The following is a 16,952-nucleotide window of genomic DNA, read 5'->3' on the forward strand; positions in this document are numbered from 1 at the left end:
ACTATTACACTACCCCAAAACCCTTCCCCCAATAAAAGTTGAAATAACCCCCCTATCCTATTATATAAATAAAACATATAAAAATAAATAAATAGATAAACATATAATATACCGTAGCGTGCGTAATTGTCCGATCAAAATATAACAAGCGTCATTGTGATCGGTGAACGGCGTACACGAAATGAGGGGAAAAAGTGCGCAGATTACCGATTTTATGTTACATTATATATTAAAAAAATCAATAAAAAGTGATCAAAACGTCCGATCTTCACAAATATGGTATTAATAAAAAACTAGAGATCATGGCGGAAAAAATGACACCCCATACAGCCCCGTAAGTGAAAAAATAAAACCGTTATAAGCGTCACAATAGGCCCATTTTATTAATATTTAATTGGCAAAAAAAGGATTTCATAAAAAAAAATATATATATAACATTAGAGAATCTGTGTAACCTGCATATGGTTGTGTTCGGGCTGACCTATAGAATAATAGTATCATGTCGCTGTTACCATATAGTGTATTACGTAGACACAAGAACCCCCCAAACGTTACCATATTGCATTCTTTTTTACGATTTCACCTATTTATATCTTCATAAATAATAACTTTGGAATTCCATCATACATGTTATGGTAAAATGAAAGACGCCATTACAAAGTACAACTATTCCTGTAAAAAACAAGCACTTACATGGCTTGTAGATAGAAAACAGAGTGCTAGAGCTCTTAGAAAGGGGGGAGGGAAAAACAAAAACACTAAGATCAAAATTTGCACGGTCCACTGGGTCATTTTGGGCCTGGTCCTCAAAGGGTTAAAGGGCCTTTCCCAATTTACAAAGTTATCCCCCATCCACAGGACAGGTATAACTATGTGATGATGGGATGGTCCGACTGAGGTATTGAGTATCAGACTAGAGCAATGGAGTGCGTCGGAGCTCCATTTATTTTTTGTGGGAGCCAAAGACACAGCCAATTTCTGTACTCTGCCCTCTCTGGCAGCTTCCGTAAAGAAAGAAAAGAGGAGCAGGGGCACACACTCACAGCCTCATACGTCATTCCATTGAAAGACTTGTGTCCCCATCCTTGAGGCTGTACGGGAGCTCAGTGGTCGGTTTCCCCACCAAATCAGATAATTTTGCTAATAAATTCATTTAGCAAACTTGCCTCCTACTCCCAATATGCCCTCCCATTGTAGCAATGCATATCTCCTTGCAAGGGTGTGCAAAATACAAATAGTTATCGAGTGCTGCAATACATACATTCAGCCTTTTTTTAACCTTGAAAAAAGCTGAGTGTCAGCCGAAACATTGCGTAGTAGGATGTGAATGAAAAAACATGCTTGCTTTCACTTGAAGTGCTGTCTCCATTCTGTTTGTATTGCATCTATCCTGCTGACATCTCCCTATTGCACACAGGGCACTGAAGATGAAGTCTCTTCCCTTCATCCTCGGTACCAATGCCGTGCAGTTTCAAGTATAATCCTGCATGCGGTCAGTATCGGTCTTTGGCACCAAGCACCCCAAGCAATCGCTTGGGGCCCCCAACATCCAGGGGGGCCCCCACGCCCCGCTCTTCTCTTGTGCTCAAGACCGCTAGACAGGGCCGCTGCCCCGCTCGCTGCTGTGATCTGAACTGTAACTATGAGCACTCGTAATGAGCGCTCACAGTTACATGCAGCAGCAGCACTCTTGTGGCCGCAGGAAGTGTTTCCCTGCGGTCACAAGTGGCAGCTCTTTCCTTGTGGTGTCGGTGCTCCAGTGACATCACTGGAGCATCAGCGCCAGAAAAAGGGGAGTGCAGCCTCTTGTGATCGCAGGGAAAACACTTGCGGCCACAAGAGTGAAGAGAAGAGGAGACGCCCAGACCCAGGTGAGTATAAGTGTTTGTTTTATTGTGTTATATACTATATGGGAGGGGGAGCACACAGGGGCCTGTGTAACTGGGGGAGCGCACAGCAGGGGTCTATATAAATGGGGGGAGCACACAGTGGGGCTATATAACGGGGAAGACAGGGGGGCTATAGACTACTGGGGCTTCACAGAGGGGTCTATATACTACATGGGTCAGCACACAGGGGGTCTATAGCCAAGTGGGGGAGCACACAGGGGGGCTGTATACTACTGGGGGGGGCACACAGGGGTCTATATACTACTGGTGGGGCACACAGGGGGTCTATATACTACTGGGGGAACACACAGGGGGTCTATATACTACTGGGGGAACACACAGGAGACTATATACTACTGGTGGGGCACACAGGGGGTCTATATACTGCTGAAGCAGGATTGTCTATATATAACTGGGGGGGCACACAGTTGTCTATATACTACTGGGGCAGCACACAGGGGGTCTATATACTACTGGAGGAGAACACAGATGTCTATATACTACTGGTGGGGCACACAGGGGGTCTATATACTACTGGGGGAACACACAGAGGGTGTATATATATAAAGGGGAGCAAACAGGGGGTCTATATATATAACTCGGGGAGCACAAAGGGGGTTTATATAAAAATGGGGGCAGCACACAAAGGGTCTATATACTGCTGTAGGAGCACACAGTGGTCTATATACTACTGGGAGAGCACACAGTGATCTATATAATACTGGTGGAGCACACAAGGGGTCTATATCCAAGTGGGGGAGCACACAGGAGGTCTATATCCAAGTGGGGGAGAACACAGGGGGGCTATATACCACTGAGGGAGCACACAGGGGAGCTATATACAATTGGGAAACCACACAGGGGGTCTATATACTAGTAGGGGAGCACACAGGGGTATATGTAACTGGGGGCAGCACACGGGGTATATACGACTAGGGGCAGCACACAGGGGGTTTATATACAACTGGCACAGCACACAGGGGGTCTATATACTTTTGGGGGAGCACACGGGGGGCTATATAAAACTAGGGGAACACACAGGCGTCTATACACTACTAGGGGAAGCACACAAGGGGTATATACTACTGAGGGGAAGCACACACGGGGTATATACTACTGGCGGCTGCGCACAAGGGGTATATACTACTGGGGGCAGCACACAGTGGTCTATTGTGAGAATGGCGAGAATACATCTATTGATGGAGATAAGGCGGTCGCTGACTATTTGAATAGTTACTTCTGCTCAGTGTTTTCAGAAGGCGGCCTTCACAATCACAGGATGGTTGGACACAACATTGCCTCCAGCTATATGGGTTCGGCTCCAGTATTTTCAGAGGCTGAAATTGCAGAGGAACTTGCCCGTTTAAAGCTGAATAAGGCGATGGGTCCAGATGGGATCCATCCCAGGGTTCTTAAAGAACTCAGATCTGTGATTGCTGCCCCCCTGACAGATCTGTATAACCAATCCCTGCTAACAGGAGATGTCCCCGATGATTGGAGAACAGCCAATGTTATACCAATCCACAAGAAGGGGAATAGAGAAGAGCCCAGTAACTACAGGCCAGTGAGCCTGACATCTGTAGTAGTGAAAATGATGGAAACTCTTCTAAAAAAGAAGATAATGGATCACCTAAGAATCAACAATTTGATGGATCCAAACCAGCATGGCTTTACTGAGGGCCGATCATGTCAGACTAATCTCATTGATTTCTTTGATTATGCCACAAAAGTGCTGGATGAAGGTGGTGCTGTGGATATTGCCTATCTGGACTTCAGCAAAGCTTTTGATACAGTTCCCCATAAAGAGCTGATAGAGAAGTTGGAGAAAATTGGACTAAATCCCTGGATAGTTCAGTGGATTTGTGGTTGGCTGAAGGAGAGATATCAGAGGGTTGTTGTTAATGGTGTATATTCTGAGCAGAGACTGGTTACAAGTGGTGTGCCACAAGGGTCTGTTCTGGGTCCTATTCTTTTTAATATGTTTGTAAGTGACATAGGAGAAGGGTTGATAGGTAAAGTTTGTCTGTTTGCTGACGACACAAAAGTGTGAAATAGGGTGGATATTCCTGGAGGTGTCAGTAATATGGAAAATGATTTAGCTTTGCTAGATACGTGGTCCAAACAGTGGAAATTGAAGTTCAACGTTTCCAAATGTAAAATAATGCACTTGGGGAGGAGGAATCCTCTATCCGAGTATCACATCGGCAGTACTGTGTTGGAAAAGACTTCAGAAGAGAAGGATTTAGGGGTAATGATTTCTGAAAGCCTTAAAATGAGTCACCAGTGCAACCAGGCGGTGGGGAAAGCAAATCGTATGCTGGGGTGTATAGCTAGAGGTATAACCAGTAGGAAGAGGGAGATTCTGATCCCGCTGTATAGAGCTCTGGTGAGGCCACATCTGGAATACTGTGTCCAGTTCTGGAGACCTCACCTAAAAAAGGACATTGATAAAATAGAACGGGTCCAAAGACGAGCTACAAAAATGGTGGAGGGTGTGAGGCATAAACCATATCAGGAAAGACTTAAGGATTTGAATCTGTATAGTCTGGAGGAAAGACGGGAAAGGGGGGACATGATTGAAACCTTTAAGTATGTTAAGGGACTAAATAAGGTTCAAGAGGGGAGTGTTTTTAGTAAAAAACTGAGCTCAAGAACAAGAGGACACAGTGAGAGGTTAGTTGGGGGAAAGATCAGAAGCAATGTAAGAAAATATTATTTTACTGAAAAAGTAGTAGTAGATACCTGGAACAAACTTCCAGCAGAGGTGGTTGGTAAATCTACAATAACAGAATTTAAACACGCCTGGGATAGACATATATCTATCCTAAGATAATAAGGAAGAAAATACTAAAAGGGCGGACTAGATGGACCCAGTGGTCTTTTTCTGCCGACAATCTTCTATGTTTCTATGTTTCTATGTTTCTATTGTTGTGGAGTGCGTGTCGCGGGGGGGCCCCGAGACATACCTTCGCATGGAGCCCCAGAAATGCCAAGACCGCCCCTGCATGCGGTAAAGCTGTTTGGAACACTGGAGGTGGGGGCTACCGGCCAGCACGCTCGCTCCACTGATAATCACTAGAAGGGGAAGATCACCCGTCTGGTGGTGGTCGCACCATCCCCAGAATTACACTACAAACTGCACAGGAACAGCGCTGAGGATAAAGTTTAAAAGTGTCACTGTTGATATAACTTTCAAAATCTAAATTAAAAGTAGATGTTATATGAAGAAAGTTTGCAATATACATTCTTTTTTATTTTTTAATTATCATGGAAAACACGGCACTTCCTGTTTTCTGACTTTTTTTTTTCTCAGTCAGAAAACAGGAAATCCAGTGTTTCCCAGGTCATCTGAGCAGTCACAGAGAGAAGGCAGTCGTGTGATTGATGGACACATTGAGCAGTGACTCTCTGTACTGGCCGGAATTCCTGTGTTTAGTCTGTTTTTTTTCAACCAGCACAAGGCAGAAAATCTGACTTCAGGAGACTAGACCTGGATTTCTGGTAAGTTCAGCTTTGTTTTACAGCATGATAAAAAAATAATGAATGCAAATTGCAAACTTGCTTTATATCACATCTACTGTTGATTTAGTAGGCTGAGCAGCTGATGACGCGGCAGAGGGGGGCCAGCATGAGGGACAGCTGGAGCGGTCCGGCCGGCCTCCTGAAGATGGTGTCATTCGACCCAAGATGGCGGCCAGGGTCGACAGTAATCTGGTGAGTATACTGCACCACACTTCCGGTGGTGGGGGGACACGGGGAAGGGGGGCATTCACTTACATAACACACATTACAAAGTTGTATAACTTTGTAATGTGTGTTATTTAGTGAATAATTTTTAAACGCCACACTACCCCTTTAAAGTTAAAACCGGAGTACTGACTCCAGCTTTAAAAAAAAATCTTAGAACAATTTAGAATTGAGTTTTGATATGAATTTATGAATTGTGGTGTTTTTCTTCAGTGTTCTATGGCTGCAGGTGTGTGTGTGTGTGTGTGTATGCTATGGCTGCAGCAGGCTGTGTGTGTGTACGCTATGGATACAGCAAGCTGTGTGTGTGTGTGTGTGTGTATGCTATGGCTGCAGCAGGCTGTGTGTGTGTACGCTATGGATACAGCAGGCTGTGTGTGTGTGTGTGTGTGTGTGTGTGTGTGTGTGTGTGTGTGTGTGTGTATGCTATGGCTGCAGCAGGCTGTGTGTGTATGTGTGTGTGCTATGGCTGCAGCAGGCTGTGTGTGTGTGTTTAAGTTTGCTATGGCTGCAGCAGGCTGTGTGTGTGTGTGTGTGTGTGTGTGTGTGTGTGTGCGTGCGCTATGGCTGCAGCAGGCTGTGTGTGTGTGGGCGCCTATGGCTGCAGCAGGCTGTGGCTGTGTGTGTGCGCCTATGGCTGCAGCAGGCTGTGGCTGTGTGTGTGTGTGTGCTATGGCGAGCCCCCACACCCACAGTGACCCCTCTGTCACTATGGTTGACTTCTATATTACAGCTATCTGGCATTGTTGGCAGTTAAGAGATGAGCGAACCTCGAGCATGCTCGAGTCCATCCGAACCCGATCGTTCGGCATTTGATTAGCGGTGGCAGCTGAAGTTGGATAAAGCCCTAAGGCTATGTGGAAAACATGGATATAATCATTGGCTGTATCCATGTTTTCCAGACAACCTTAGAGCTTTATCCAAGTTCAGCAGCCCCCCCCCCCCTAATCAAATGCTGATCATTCGGGTTCGGATGGACTCTAACCCGGTTCGCTCATCTCTATTGGCAGTGTTTCTGTGTGTATGCTGAATATTTAGTTAGAAACTAAAAGACCACCTCGCTCCTTCTAGTCTAGTTGTGAGTTGTTCAGGACACAGAGGCTGGAGACTGGCTGCATCCACTGCATACACAGGAAAAGCTGCTTTATATCTTTCCTTATTCCCTCAGGAATTGCCCCAGGATCATGTAGGACATTAGGGAGAAGATGCTGAGCCAGTGTGATAAATAACTCCCTTGGTATATGACTGGCCATTTATGAAGGAGTCGGAGTCGGTCTGATAAAATTCGGGAGTCAGGGGTCGGAGCTGCGGCTTACCGACTCCACAGCCCTGGTTAAAACACAAAATTGTGACTGACTTTGGGCCACTAATGTCACGCTGCCATCACACATTGAGGAATGCCTTGCACCAAACTCAAAGGAGTCCAGCCTAGACCAAAGTAGTTAAGGGTGCTTACACTGGCATTAGAGTGGGCAAATAGGATTTAATTTTTTTACTGATTTCAATAAGTGGTGTTTTCATGGGGGAAAATTCCCACCTGCCCACTAAGATGCCAGATTTTTTTGGGCCAGGCTGTGCTCACCTGTTTATTATTGTGGGGTGTCCCTGTGCATGTTGGTAGTGTGAGATCAGTACACACACTACACAACGAACAGAGTTTGTCTCATCTCACTTAGTAGCAGTGGCAACCTTGCCCTTAAAAGGGACAACTCCGGCCAAAACTATTTTTTAATATGTTATTACTTACGGAAAGTTAAACAAATTTCTAATGTACATTAATTATGGGAAATGCACATATAGGGCTATTTCCCTTAATTTAGTAGATCAGGGAGACTTCAGATTCTCTAAAAAGAGATGACGTCACGAACGGGGGTGTAATTACAATGGAGTGTCCAGCAGGGGCGCACTATATATAGAAGTCAATGAGTACCATTGACTTCTATATATAGTGCGCCCCTGCTGGACACTCCATTGTAATTACAATGGATGTGTATGTAAATGTAATACAATATACAGAGTTTTTGAATGAATACATTTATGAAATACTTTGGGGAGCAAGTGTCCTTGCTCTCCTAAGTATTCCATAAATGTAATCAATCAGTACATAACAGTAACCCGCCGAACGGCTGCCTGCACGCCCACCGCTCTGCACTAGACTCAACTACTACTCTCATGGTGATGGGAGAGTAGTAGCCGAGTAGTCAATCCACATTGTCTCCTGCTCTTTCTGCTGTCCCCCCTTAGGAGACAAATATCCCATGCCTCTGTTTCACATTGTGTGTGTGTGTGTGCTAGTCTCAGTCTGCTCGTTTCAGCTTTCGCTGATTGAGCAAAAGTCTACAGAGAAATTAGGGCTGTGTTCACACATGTTGGAGTGTCATTGCAGTACTGCAGTATCTGCACAAAAATGATGCAGTAACACAAATAGATAATGCTAAACGGCAGAGAGGATCAGAGCCTGCACTGCCAGTCCCACCTGCACAAAAAACAAGGCACAAACAGTATATCCCATGTAAGATAATATCGGATAATTTCCTTATTGTGGGAATCAACTTCAAAGATAAAAGATGCTTGATCATAATATGTGAGTGGAGATGAAAAGAAAAAAAAATTTAATTTATAAAGTTCTTTGCTTTATTCCAATATCAGCATTACTGGTAGAGAATACAGCGCTGTGCAAGTGGGACCACAATGCAATGATAAAGTACTGCAAGTAATTCAGTAACACAATGAAACTGCAATGTGTGACACAGCCTAGATGTTCTGCAACAGCTTTGGGCGGGGAATAGGCAGAGTGGAGGACTGTGATGGAAAAGCTGAGAGAAAGCATTGCATTCTGGAGCACATCTGCTCAACCAGGAAATACAGAAACACAAAACAGAACAAAACCCCCCAAAACAAATGGATTTTTGGTAGTTTCAAAGCTGGGATAGATAGGTAAGTATTGTTATATGCTTCTGCAGAAGTTTCGTTTTTTTTTTATCCTCTACCCGGAGTTCCCCTTTAAATGAGTTATCCAGCTCTACAAAAACATGGCCACTTTTCCCTCTTGTCTCCAGTTCAGGTGTGGTTTGCAATTAAGCTCCATTTACTTCAATGGAACCGAGTTCCAAACCCCACCCGATCTGAAGACAAGTGAGGGAAAAAAGTGACCATGTTTTTTTAGCGCTGGATAACCCCTTTAAAGAGGTAGTGCGGCGGTAAAGAATTATTGACAGAATAACACACATTACAAAGTTATACAACTTTGTAATGTATGTTATGTCTGTGAATGGCCCCCTTCCCCGTGTCCCACCACCCCCACCCGTGTACCCGGAAGTGTGGTGCGCTATACATACCTGTCACGTGCCGACTCGTCTCCGATCTTCAGTCTGCGATGTCGTCTTCGGGCGGCCCGGCCGAATCACGGCTGAGCAGCCGATGACGCGGCAGAGGGCGGCCGGCACTCAGGACGCTCGGAGGGATTCGGCCGGGCCGCCCGAAGACGACATCGCAGACTGAAGATCGGAGACGAATCGGCACGTGACAGGTATGTATAGCGCACCACACTTCGGGGTACACGTGCGGGGGTGGTGGGACACGGGGAAGGGGGCCATTCACAGACATAACATACATTACAAAGTTGTATAACTTTGTAATGTGTGTTATTCTGTCAATAATTCTTTACCTCCGAACTATCCCTTTAAAATATCTCTGATGGATTAAAGAGGTATTCTCATGTGGATAGGGGAAAACCAGCTGATCGATTGGGCGTCCAACTGTCCAGATCCCCACTGATCCCAAGAACAGGGAAGCTATCACCCCACAGTGAATAGAGCATTCAGCACATCTGCTCAAACATGACTATTCTCTATGGAACAGCTAAATGCTTATAAGTGCTGAACACACAGACAATTGGAGGCCCCATAAAGATAACGAATGGAGTACAAAGTCCGTGTGCACTATTGTGTAGGGATAGGATAGGTGGGGGGGCCGGATGGTCAGACCCCCAGCGATCAGCTTGTTAAGAATAACAAGCCCAGATACGGATACCACTTTAACAAAAACAAACATACACATTTTTAAATTGTTTAAATGATGTATACATTGCATATACATGACAGGACACACTTAAGGTTAAGAAAATAGAAAAATGAAGAGGTTTCTTTTTTTGTGCTACACAGAAAACCCACTACTTCACAGGATTTCCAACCTGCCAGCAGTTCTGTCTCTTCAGTCGCTATATACACAGAATGGTGACGTCACTTTTCAGCGCTTTTATTCGGCTCTAGCCTTAAGTCATTGCTTCACATACCGAAAGTCACTGTATACATACGAAACTGGTGAAAAGGCAGTAACTCTGTCCACCCAATCAGTGAGTACTTACCTGATACTCTGGATACTCGAACATGTAGGTCATGCTGCACCTGTTACTCTCATACATGAAGAACACGTCCATGACACCTAACGCTACTAGCAGCAACCAGAAGCCATTAAACACAGCACTTGTCCACCTCATTGCTCAATGACAACGTACAGCGCGTCTACAAACAGAAATCTATATACACAAAATGCATATTTTGATATTAGGCTTCATCTATCAATGCACAGCGCTCCATTAGGAAGTGCTGTCTTGGACAGTCAAATATTGCCCGCAAGCTAAGACACGATGTCCACGCTGCCGCGCTACTTCCTGACATAATCCTGTAACAAAGTCGCCAATTGGACAGTCTTCTTTCCTTCCCATTGGTTCATGTAAAGCGCGTATTGATTGGCTGTCTGTCAGCGTGCACTTGTGACATTGTACGTTACTTCGTTTGTCTTGTGTTGCAATGGCTGCAGTTGCTATAGCGATCGATCGGGTCTTGTATTTCTAATATGACAAGTGGGTAGCGTATTTATTATGCGTGGAGGAAAGGCTCTCTTGTAGAGAACGGAGTTGTTCCGCGTCATTGCTTCGTATGAGATCTGCGCTGTAGTTCATACAGTCCAGGTTACCTGGGGATAAAAAAAAAAAAACGGCCGCAGTGTACTCAGCGCCTGAAATAGTTTGTCCATTCAAAGGCCATGTTCACACCTAGTATTTCTGTCCGTCTTTTTTCATCCAAAATTAGGATTGGAATTTACAGGGTAAAATTATAATCAAAACATTTGCACAGTTTCAGGGTTTTCAGTCCACTCCAGATTTTGGTTGAAAAAAGACTGATGAAAACTCTATGTGTGACCATAGCCATACAGTTGTCTTTAACCCTATGAAGACCAAGACAATTTTCATTTTTGCGCTTTCGTTTTTTTCCTCGTTGTGCTTAAAAGGCCGTAGCACTTGTATTTTTTCACCTAGAAAACCTCAAGTTGGTACGACCACGATATGTAACTTGTATAACTTTTATTTTACGTGATGGCTTTTAAAAAATTAACCCTTTGAGGACCAAGTCCAAAATGACCCAGTGGACTGCGCAAATTTTGATATTTGTGTTTTAATTTTTTCCTCCTCCCCTTTTAAGAGCTCTAGCACTTTCTGTTTTCTATCTATAGGGCCATGTAAGGGCTTGTTTTTTACAGGAGTAGTTGTACTTTGTAATGGCATCTTTCATTCTACCAGGGCCATATTTGCCACTAGGCACCAGTGGTCCGGTGCCTAGGGTGGCGCCCTGCGGGGGGTGGTACGCACAGGACACTTTTTTTAAAAATTTAATAAAAAAAAATTTTTGTTAACCCCCTCCGCTGCCCCGCCACTGATGTCTGCCCGGGCGGTGCATGGGGTGGTGGTGGTTGTGAAGGGTCGGCCGGGGGGGCAGCAGGGACAGAGGCAGGCTGGGAAGGTCTCCCCCACGCAGGGCCAGCGTGATCTTCCAGCACGGACAGCCTGTTACACAGGCTGGAAGCTCACAGTGCAGCCCCCCGGTGCCCGAACTTCTCTCCTGTTTGGCAGCGGCGTGATGACGTCACACGTACGCTGCTGAGCAGGGAAAAAGTTCAGGCATCGCGGGGCTGCACTGTGAGCCTCCGGCCTGTGTGACAGGTGGTCTGTGCCAGAAGCTCACGCTGGCCCTGCATGGGGGAGACCTTCCCAGCCTGCCTCTGTCCCTGCCACCCGGCTGATCCCCCTGCCACCCGGCTGATCCCCCTGCCACCCGGCTAATCCCTCAGCCCCCCTACCGCTCCCTCTTCCCCCCCTGCCTGTCACCTCATCTGCCCCCCCATCCTCTCATCCTTGCCACCCCAGCTGCCCCCCATCTTCTTCCCCTTGCCCCCCATCTTCTCCCCCTGCAACCCCAGCTGCCCTCCAATCTTCTCCTCCTGCAACTCCAGCTGCCACCCATCTTCTCCCCCTGCAACCCCAACTGCCCTCCCATCTTCTCCCTCTGCAACCCCAGCTGCCCCCCATCTTCTTCCCCTGCAACCCCAGCTGACCCCCCATCTTCTCCCCCTGCAACCCCAGCTGCACTACCATCTTCTCCCCCTGCAACCCCAGCTGCCCCCATCTTCTTCCCCTGCAACCCCAGCTGCCCTCCTTCTTCTCCCCCTGCAACCCCAGCTGCCCTCCCATCTTCTCCCCCTGCAACCCCAGCTGTCCTCCCATCTTCTCCCCCTGCAACCCCAGCTGTCCTCCCATCTTCTCCCCCTGCAACCCCAGCTGTCCTCCCATCTTCTCCCCCTGCAACCCCAGCTGTCCTCCCATCTTCTCCCCCTGCAACCCCAGCTGTCCTCCCATCTTCTCCCCCTGCAACTCCAGCTGCCCTCCCAGCTTCTTCCCCTGTCGCCCCAGCTGCTCCCCCTGTCACCCCAGCTGCTCCCCCTCTCCTTCAGCTTCTCCTGCTCCCCCTGTCACCCCAACTACTCCCCAGCTTCTCCCCCTCCCCCTGTCGCCCCAACTGCTCTCCCTGTTCCCCAGCTTCTACCCCTCCCCCTGTTCCCCAGCTTCTCCCCCTCCTCCTGTCGCCTGTAGAAAATGGCGTTAGCACCTGTAGTTTATGGCTCGCCGCAGTAGGATGACATCAGAGAGGTTTCTTTATAAAATGGAGATTTATTGCTTCTTCTTTAAAAGTAGTGAAATTACAGAATTGAATAGAAAAGAATATCAGAGAAACGTCTTACAGCCATTAGTGTCCTTAGTTCATATGAGTCCTTTGAAGTGAAGGGTTTGTCTTACAAATCGTCACGAGCTTCAGGCAGCTGTTGCTTCACTCAAGCATCCTGGGAGACATTCCTTCCTTCACGCTTCCATCATGGATTCCTCACGCTTACATCACAACCTTCTCCTTGAAGGCTCTGGATCCTTCTTGTGACATAGGGCTCATACCTTCTGTACAGCCCTGATCCAACCAACCTCCATCTTGGTAACTACCATCTTATATAGGTTCATGACTCACTGTCAATGTCATGTGTGTGGGCGTGTTTATTATAATTGAGTGTTTGTGTCTGCACATATATGACCATAACAAATATAGAACTCTTTCTCTATACATCAGCATAACCTGTTTCCACTCATGGATGTATAGTTATCGTGCTGTGTACAGCATTACCACCCTACATAGTCATGTAACCGTGAATAGTGCTGTGTACACTTATGTATCTATTTCTAACTTATACACGTCTCCTTAGTATAGAATATGATGTTATACTGTCAGTATTACAATCACTTTATACAGTGAATAGTGTTGTGCTATTATGGTGAGGTCAGCAGTATATATATGACTTACATTATATTATACCAAGATATTGTTCATTGTAAAACACATCATATTTAACATTTCCCCCTCTTGAGGATGAAATACATTGTATTGACTCCTCAAAGTATCAAGACTTTCCAATGAACAATACCTTTTATACATTAGAGATCACAGAATCTTCTTTCTTCATTCTTCTTATAAACACACAGACAACGTCTATCACTTTAATAACAAGTCTATGGAAATTATCACTTTACCCATAATAGATTTGTAGCATTTAAATTATTATGTTATGAGAAACTGTGATTTGATTTTATAAAAAGATAGAATTCTAGCTAGGCCTAGTCTAAAAAATGTATCTTCTTGTCTTCATCTGGATCCATGGAAAACTTGGAATGGTTCAGATGACTTTACTCTTCTTGGTGTAGCAAAGTCTTTAGGTTATACATTCCTTTGTTGTTAACTAATCAAAATAAGATTGGCAAAGTCTTTTGAAAAATAATTCCTTCGCTGAAAAAGTAAACAACAAAATGAATGTCTTGATATTATCCTTTGCATGGTAAAGAGTCTTTGAGTCTTTGTCTCTCTGGAATTGAAGCTGTCAGCTGACACCTGCTAGGCTACTGAAAAAAACACAAAGAGTTAGCACTTCTTGACCCCCCTTGTTTGTGCAAACGACTTCCTCATTTCATCTGACTTCTGTAGTCTTTACAAGGGTCATCTTTAACTCTGTAACGTCAGTACCTAGAGCAGACATCTTGTAACATAACACAGTCATTTCTCACCCAGATTGTGGAGATAAAGATTTAGCTTATAGCACAAAGTCCATTGTTCTCAGACTTTAGGAGCAATCTTTTCCAACAACTCGCTGAGGATGATAGAATCTTGTATAACTTACACTTGATAAAAGCATAGTCCAGCAACCATCACTTACATATGCCATCTTTTGTCCTTTGCCATCATGACCACTGGAGGAGATTTAATGAAATGAACAAAGTCTTTTAAAACTCACTTGTAGGCTTGCTATTAGCAGAAGAGGATTGTGCAGACTTTTAAGCTTCCCTCACATTCTGCCCACTCGACTTCCGGTCATGGCATCTGTAGTTGGCTTGACATAGTTAAAAATGTTACAAACAAAAGAATGTCAATCATGAAGATACTTTAGCATAGTCCCAGGATAGATCACCTGAAGAAAGTTCAATAGCCATCTAGAAGCTTGTGGTACTAGAAGTCTCAGCATGCTAGTAGATCAAAGAAAAGAATAGTAAAACAGTCCATGATTTATCTGTTCCCTTCAAGTGCTTTACTTGGATAAGAATTACAGCTCAGTCTCTTTCTCTTGCTACTGATCAACGCTGGAAAAAATCAAAAATCCATACAAAAATTCTAGGCTTTGATGTCTTGATTGAAGATCTACTTTTTCTTCCCTATCCTACACCAAAAACTTGGTGATTATTACTATCCTATGATAATCACAGTGTACCATAGCATATCACTCTATTTTACCTTAACTATTCCCATATCTATTTTACTCAAAAACCTCATTTACTAGAATGTTCATGTATGTTTTCAGTAAGATTATCAATAGAATATGGTCTTGCAATAGTTAGATCACTTTAAATTATCTTTAAGTATGAAAAGACTTAGTGTGCTTATACCCAAAGATGTTTTCAACATTATTCAGATAGAATAAATAACAGAATGTTTCATTCAATGAATATGTCACCAAAAATAAAACTATCAAAAGTCCAGACTATTGTAACCATATTCAGTGAAGAAGCATTACCACAATTTACCAAAAATATAGTTTGAATGTTTTTACCTTTAAAAAACACCATTCCTAATCAATGAAACAATATTATTATTATAGACCTTGTTTTGTTAAAGTCAGTGTGCTTTCACATGTTCTTATATTATATACTACTTCCTTATTTACTGGAACACTATCACCACATGTATTTGCTATATTTATAAATAATACCGCAATATAATATTATTGACCTTCCATAACCACCATATTAGTATGAGTGAATGAAATATTTTATGTGATATGTCTTGCTATTCTTGGCAGACAGTTATCTTCTTGTAACCTGAGGCAGACATCAGTAGTATCGTAGTTCTAATGAGAACACATTAAAAATAAACATACCCAAATGAAACATAAAGTTGTGTGTATATATGTGTGTGTATATATTCATACTACTATCAAACACTTATATGCTCGTAGATATATGCACACACTGTGTGTTCACACATTTGTGTTGTGTATTGGACTTCTCAACTGAAAGAACTGAAATGACACCATCAAATAGTCCTGTAAGAAACTGAAACAACATTTGTTAAAGAATGAACTTAAACTTCTGATAATGACATATTTATAATGACATGATTAAATATAACCCCTAAACCATTATGTATCTCTGAAAATGTGTCTTTGTATATTATTTGGATAAACATCAAATATATATCAATCAGTGTTCTTATGATGATACTCAGGATAAAATATTGTGCACTTAATATTCCCTCCTAATATTATCTCATGTTAACCCTTCTAACAAATAAGACACTTTCCTTACTCATGGTTTAGTTACAACACACACACACACGCAGTACCATACACATACTGAGCAGCTGCTATAACACATGTCACACATCACTTATTCCTGACATGTGTACATTCATTCATCTCAGAGGATTTTCACATTTAGTCTCTTCTTAAAAAATAATGCGCATAAAAACCTTAAGTATATTCCTAGGATACTTCTAAAAAATAGATGTTTAATGGATCCAACAAGTCTTGGTGTATTGGTTGTACCTCAATATACCGATTCTTCCATGTTGAAGAAAAATATAGGCCTTTCTTTAAAATGGTCTTTTCACAGACGACAACATATAGCCACGAAACACGAGAGGGTGAGAGAGGGTGAGAGAGGGAGACATGTATACATTCCAGGCCCTCCTGTTCCCATCAATCACTTATCCAAACACATGCCTTAATACTTGCACTGAATGAGAATAACATGCAACAGTACAATACATTGTTTAATCTCAGCAAATGCAATTCCTCTTATATTAGTGACAGATTTTGTTATGACAAATTAGTTACATCATTAAAAAGCATTGCAGGCTAACACAAAACTATTACTTTACATTCCATCATTAACCACAAAAATGCTCATACTCTTTTTTGTGAAGACTCTATAATGAGAGAAAATATCATTAGAATCACATATCATACATTTAAGAATTTAGCCATTGGGAGTGATTCCTGAAATTAACTACTAGAGTTAATAACAAATGGAAAAGTAATAGATACAATACAGAATCCTTGTACATACATATCTTTCCTGACTTCTGAATAACCCATACACTTATTTATAGCCTCTGACATTTAAAAAGAATTCCTAGGGGGAGAAAGGTTATTAGCTTAAACCATATACACTGTATATATCTATACCAGTTACACTTTTAAAACTGTCATTAATTCCCTTTCTATGTTCTCAGGATCTAAACTATGATTATAAGTGCTACGGAATCTGCTGGTGCTATAAAAATAAAAATTATTATTCTTATTATTATCCTTATTATTATGTATTAATTTGCATTACATTATACATATTAATAATATCTCATATATATTACTAATAATACATAATAACTACTT

General features: G+C 43.2%; 1 protein-coding gene across 1 annotated transcript in view; it reads right to left on the reverse strand.

Annotated features, from left to right (window-relative positions):
- PGAP1 (post-GPI attachment to proteins inositol deacylase 1) overlaps window positions 1-10,303 on the reverse strand; it is a 321,065-nt gene extending 310,762 nt beyond the window's left edge. The window contains exon 1 of the mRNA XM_069983559.1: window positions 10,003-10,303. Within this exon, the coding sequence (XP_069839660.1) occupies window positions 10,003-10,134 (132 nt within the window). The 5' untranslated portion in view covers window positions 10,135-10,303. The remainder of the gene's footprint in view (window positions 1-10,002) is intronic.
- Between the last annotated feature and the right edge of the window lie 6,649 nt (window positions 10,304-16,952).

The sequence above is a fragment of the Dendropsophus ebraccatus genome, chromosome 9 (assembly GCF_027789765.1).
Source record: "Dendropsophus ebraccatus isolate aDenEbr1 chromosome 9, aDenEbr1.pat, whole genome shotgun sequence".
In the NCBI taxonomy this organism is placed as follows: Eukaryota; Metazoa; Chordata; class Amphibia; order Anura; family Hylidae; genus Dendropsophus; species Dendropsophus ebraccatus.